Raw genomic sequence first — 5320 nt, 5'->3', positions numbered from 1 at the left:
TCGCCTCTTGAAAAAGCACCTTTGGGCGCACCTTTTTAGCACCGTCACTAAAACTGCATTTCAGGAAGCTTTGCATAGTTGAGGGTACCGGCAGTCCTCCACTTACGACCACTTGTGCTTAGTGACCGTAGTTACAACAGCACTGAAAAAAGTGACTTACGACCAGTCCTTGCCCTTATGACCACTGTGGCATCTGCACGGCCATGGGATCAATATCCGGGCGCTTGGCAACCGGCCTGCAAGTACGTGATCGCCATCGGCGACCTTCCCAGCCGGCTTCTGACGAGCGACGTCAATGGGGGACGCCGGGTTCGCTTAACGACTGCCTGATTCGCTTAACAACAGCAGCGGATTCCCTTAACGGGGGAGCCGTGGTGGCGCAGGGGCCAGAGCGCAGCACCGCCGGCCGACTCTGCATTCCACAGCCGTCCTTTCGAGGTTGGCCAAATGAGGGCCCCGATCGTTGGGTCTCCTCTTGAGAAGGAAGGGGGTTGGACTAGAAGTCCTCCCAGGTCCCTTCCAACTCTGTTATTTGGTTTGCTAAGCAATGCTGGCTCTGTAAACCACCCAGAGAGGGCCGTGGAGCCCTGACGGGGCGGTATGTAAGTCTAAGTGCTATTGCTGTTGCTTAGCAACTGTGGCAAAAAAGGGTCAAAAAAATCAGGTGTGTCTCATTTAGCCACCCCCTTTCTTAGAAATGGAAAGTGGTCGTAAGGCGAGGACTAGTCCTCCTGGCCTTGGTTCCCCCTTGGTGGGAAAAGACCACGTGTCTGAGTGGGTCTTTGAGCCTTCCTAAGGAGCAAGGTTTGGGCAGGAGCGAGTGGGGAGCGGAGAGGGCGCCTGGGCATAAGCAGAGGGCGAGGGCCTCCTCTCTCCTGGCCTCCTTCAGAGCAGCACGCAGGGCTTCTTGGGCTTGGGCGGGACCGGGTTGAGCACCGCCCGGACGGCCTCGGTGAAGACCTCCTTGATGCCCTCCTGGTTGAGGGCCGAGCACTCCAGGTACTTGACGGCGTGGATCTGCTTGGCCAGGCCGGAGCCCTGCTGGGGGGTGACGGGCAGCTGGCTCTGCTCCTTCAGCTTCTTCAGGGTGTCGGGGTTGCTGCGGAGGTCCTTCTTGGTGCCCACCAGGAGGATGGGCACGTCGGGGCAGTGGTGGCAGACCTCCGGGTACCACTTGTGCTTGACGTTCTCGTAGGAGGGCGGGCTGGCGATGGAGAAGCAGATGATGAAGACGTTGGTCTGCGGGTAGGAGAGTGTCCGGAGGCGGTCGTACTCCTCCTGGCCGGCCGTGTCCCACAGGTTGAGGTTGATCGTCCGGCCGTCCACCGTGTTCTGCGCGCTGTAGTTGTCGAAGACGGTGGGGATGTACTCGTTGGGGAAGGCGTTGGTGGTGTAGCAGATCAGCAGGCAGGTCTTGCCCACCGCCCCATCGCCCACCACCACGCACTTGATGCTCTGCATCTCGGCCGCTCGCCCGGGACCCTCCAGGCTCCGTCTCAGCAACCTGCGGGAGACCCAAGAAACAGGAAACGTTGGGAAGGGGCTGGCCTAGAGGAGGGCCCGTGCGTAGGCACGGGCGGTCCTCAAGTTACAACCATTTCCTCAGTGACCATTCGGAGTTACAACGGCACTGAACAACGGTGACTTAGGACCATTTTTCACACGACCGTCGCAGCATCCCCAGGGCCACGTGATCAAAATTCAGACACTTGGCAACTGGCATGTACTTATGACGGTTGCAATGTCCAGAGGTCACGTGACCATCTCTGACAAGCAGAGTCAACGGGGAAGCCAGATTCACGCAACCACCGTGTTACTAACTTAACTGCAGTGATTCCCTTAAGGAAAGGAGCAACCTGGAACTAAGGAGAAGCTTCCTGACAGTTAGAACAATTTAACCAGTGGAACCACCTGCCTCCAGAAGTGGTGAATGCTCCAACACTGAAAGTTTTTAAGAAGAGACTGGACAGCCATTTGTCTGAAACGGTATAGTGTTTCCTGCCTGAACAGGGGGTTGGACTAGATGACCTCCAAGGTCCCTTCCAACTTTATTATTATCATCATCATGATGAAGAGACTGGACAGCCCTTTGTCTGAAATGGTATAGGGTTTCCTGCCTGAGCAGGGGGTTGGACTAATGACCTCCAAGGTCCCTTCCAACATTATTATTATTATTATTATTATTATTATTATTATTATTATTACTACTACTACTACTACTACTACTATTACTATTATTACTATTATTATTATTTCAGCAAAAGATGTCGTTAATAAGGGGCAAAACTCACTTAACAAATTTCTCCCTCAGCGACATAAATTTGGGGCTCAATTATAGGTCGTACGTTGAGGACTGTCTGCACGTGTGTGTGTGAGAGACCCAGTCAGCCCCTCCCGGCCTGCTCTTCCTCGCTGCCCCCCCCCAGAGGCACCAGATGCTCGAGACAGCCAGCCCCCCCCTTTCACTTGTCTGGATTCTTCCATTTTTATAGATCTTCCCGTTTTAATATTTTACAGGCTGGGTGGGCTGCTTTAAAAAGATGCCCCCCCTCCCAGCCGATGGTGGTCCACTCCGAAAGGGGCACACGACTCATTTCCTGCCCTGTGTTCAAGGGGTGGCCACAAATGGCTAGCACAGTGGTTCTCAACCTTTTTAATGCCGCGACCCCAACCGGTCGTAAGTCGAGGACTAAACCGGTCGTAAGTCGAGGACTAAACCGGTCGTAAGTCGAGGACTACCCAACCGGTCGTAAGTCGAGGACTTTCCCTGCCCGGGAGTGCCGCGCATGCGTGGTTTTGCCCCCTGCGCCGGCCGAGGCGTAGCTGGCAAGCGGCAGAGACGGAGCAGGCCGACCACCAGCTGGCCCAGCCCAAGGGAGGTAAGGCACCCACCGGAAAAGGGGAAAAAAAATAGCGGACAAAAAAAATGGCGGACAGCCTTGCTTGGCGACCCCCATGAAATGGTCGATCGACCCCAAATGGGGTCCCGACCCACAGGTTGAGAACCACTGGGCTAGCAAGACCAGCACTTGCTTTAGACCAGGAGTGTCCAACCTTGCCAACTTTAGCTGGCTGGGGGATTCTGGGAGTTGAAGTCCACAAGTCTTAAAGTTGCTGAGTTTGGAGACCCCTGGCCTAAAGAGCCAAGCTGGTCCCCGAACTATGCTGGCTGGGGGATTCTGGGAGTCTTAAAAGTTGCTGGCTTTAGACTGAGACAGCTGGTCAGTTCTCACTCAGCCTGTCCAGTCCAGCTTGAACGCAGCTGTCCTGGATTTCGGACAGCGGCCTGGTCCAGCTTTCCCTGGCGAGCCCACCCAAGGCGACAAAGGATTGTGCAGCTTGACTGCAGCCCTCCCAGCCTCCTCCCTTCGCAGCTAAATTCACACAATCCGTTTGCAGAAAGCTTTCCTAATTGCATCGCAACGAAGAAAAAAAAACAGCAACGCGCAAAACCTCTCGTCGCTCTTTTTCTTTCTCTGTGAATTGTCGTGGCACGCCTCGATGTGGGTGATGCGAAATCAAGTTGTAAGCGTTTCCAGGAGGGTGCCGTTTGTGTGAGTTGACAGGCTTACAGTAAATGGTCAGTTAAAGTGTAAGACTCTAACAAGACTTGGGGCAGATGGTAAACAGTTCGCACTTTAGCTGTTCTTCCACGAATTGAAATGCTGTGGGGTACCCTGCCTGAGCAGGGGGCTGGACTAGATGACCTCCAAGGTCCCTTCCAACTTTATTATTATTATTATTATTATTATTATTATTATTATTATTATTATTATTATTATTATTATTATTATTATTATAATATTATATTATTATTATTATTATTATTATTATTATTATTATTATTATTAATTGGTGAGCTTTCAAGATGCAATAGGACTTGTGGGAACTGATTTATGTCTCTGAAAATGATGTGGCTGATAGTTAGTTCTCATGTTGAATGACTAGATGGAAGGAAGGAAGGAAGGAAGGAAGGATGGAAGGATGGAAGGAAGGATAGAAGGAAGGAAGGAAGGAAGGAAGGAAGGAAGGAAGGAAGGAAGGAAGGAAGGAAGGAAGGAAGGAAGGAAGGAAGGAAGGAAGGGGTCAACCAAGAAACCAAATCAAATCAAACCAACCCAGAGTTCTCCTTTGAGCACCAATGACCAAGTTCAAATTATCCTACTTCATATACATGATGTGAAGACCCAGCTCTCTAGAGGAGACTCTAAGGCTGAGAAAGGTGGAAGGAAGGAAGGAGAGGAGAAGGAGGACAACCATCATGAGATGGCTGGACCTAGTCACAATAGTGATGGCGGCACCATTGGAAGACTTGAGGGACCAGAATTCACAGAATTTTATAGAAGAACAAGAGTTGGAAGGGACCTTGGAGGTCTCCTAGTCCAAGGTCTCCTCAAGCAGAAGACCCTACGTCAGGGATAGTCAACCTTGGCTCTTTTATGACTCGTGGACTTCAACTCCCAGAATTCCTGAGCCAGCTGTGCTGGCTCAGGAATTCTGGGAGTTGAAGTCCACGAGTCATAAAAGAGCCAAGGTTGACTACCCCTGTCCTAAATCATTCCAGACAAATAGCAGTCCAGTCTCTTCCTGAAGACCTCCAGGGATGGAGCACCCAGAACTTCTGGAGGCAAGCTGTTCCACTGGTTAATTGTTCTCCCTGTCAGGATAGTCCTAGATTGCTTCTCTCCTTGATGAGTTTCCATCCGTTGCTTCCTGTCCTGCCTTCAGGGGCTTTGGAGAATAGCTGGACACCCCCCTCTTCTTTGGGGCATCCCCTGAGATATCGGAAGACTGCTGTCATGGCCCCCTTAGTCCTCCTTGGCTGTCTTCAGCCCACAGAAGTGCAGTTGTCTTACTTCTAGGGAGAAGATTCAGGGGGGCTTTGCTTTCCTGAGCAGGGACCCTCCTTTCTGCACCCCACTTGCACCAGCTCCCCATAAGCCCAGAAGGGGTCTATGGGCTGCTCTGGGCTTGCAGATCCCCTGTCCCATTTATTCTGCTCCCCAGAGTCTGCTGAACGAGGTGGGGGTGCTGAACGAGGTGGGGCTGTTGGGGGTCACAGCAGGCAGCGAAGTGCTGGCCTGGTGGACAAATGGCCTGGAGAGGCCGGGAAGTGTCTCAAGGCTATTTCATTCATTCATTCATCCATCCATCCATCCATCCATCCATCCATCCATCCATCCATCCATCCATCCATCCATCCATCCATCCATCCATCCATCCATCCATCCATCCATCCATCCATCCATCCATCCATCCATCCATCCATCCATCCATCCATCCATCCATCCATCCATCCATCCATCCATCCATCCATCCA

General features: G+C 52.1%; 1 protein-coding gene across 1 annotated transcript; it reads right to left on the bottom strand.

Annotated features, from left to right (window-relative positions):
* Positions 1 to 885: 885 nt before the first annotated feature.
* RHOG (ras homolog family member G) lies at positions 886 to 1467 on the bottom strand. The gene has a single exon (XM_015827792.1). The coding sequence runs from the start codon at positions 1459 to 1461 to the stop codon at positions 886 to 888; it is 576 nt and encodes a 191-aa protein (XP_015683278.1). The 5' UTR covers positions 1462 to 1467.
* Between the last annotated feature and the right edge of the window lie 3853 nt (positions 1468 to 5320).

This window comes from Protobothrops mucrosquamatus, unplaced genomic scaffold (assembly GCF_001527695.2).
Source record: "Protobothrops mucrosquamatus isolate PMUCROS unplaced genomic scaffold, P.Mucros_1.0 scaffold3953, whole genome shotgun sequence".
Classification (NCBI taxonomy): domain Eukaryota; kingdom Metazoa; phylum Chordata; class Lepidosauria; order Squamata; family Viperidae; genus Protobothrops; species Protobothrops mucrosquamatus.
This window is presented reverse-complemented; position numbering and strand designations above follow the sequence as displayed.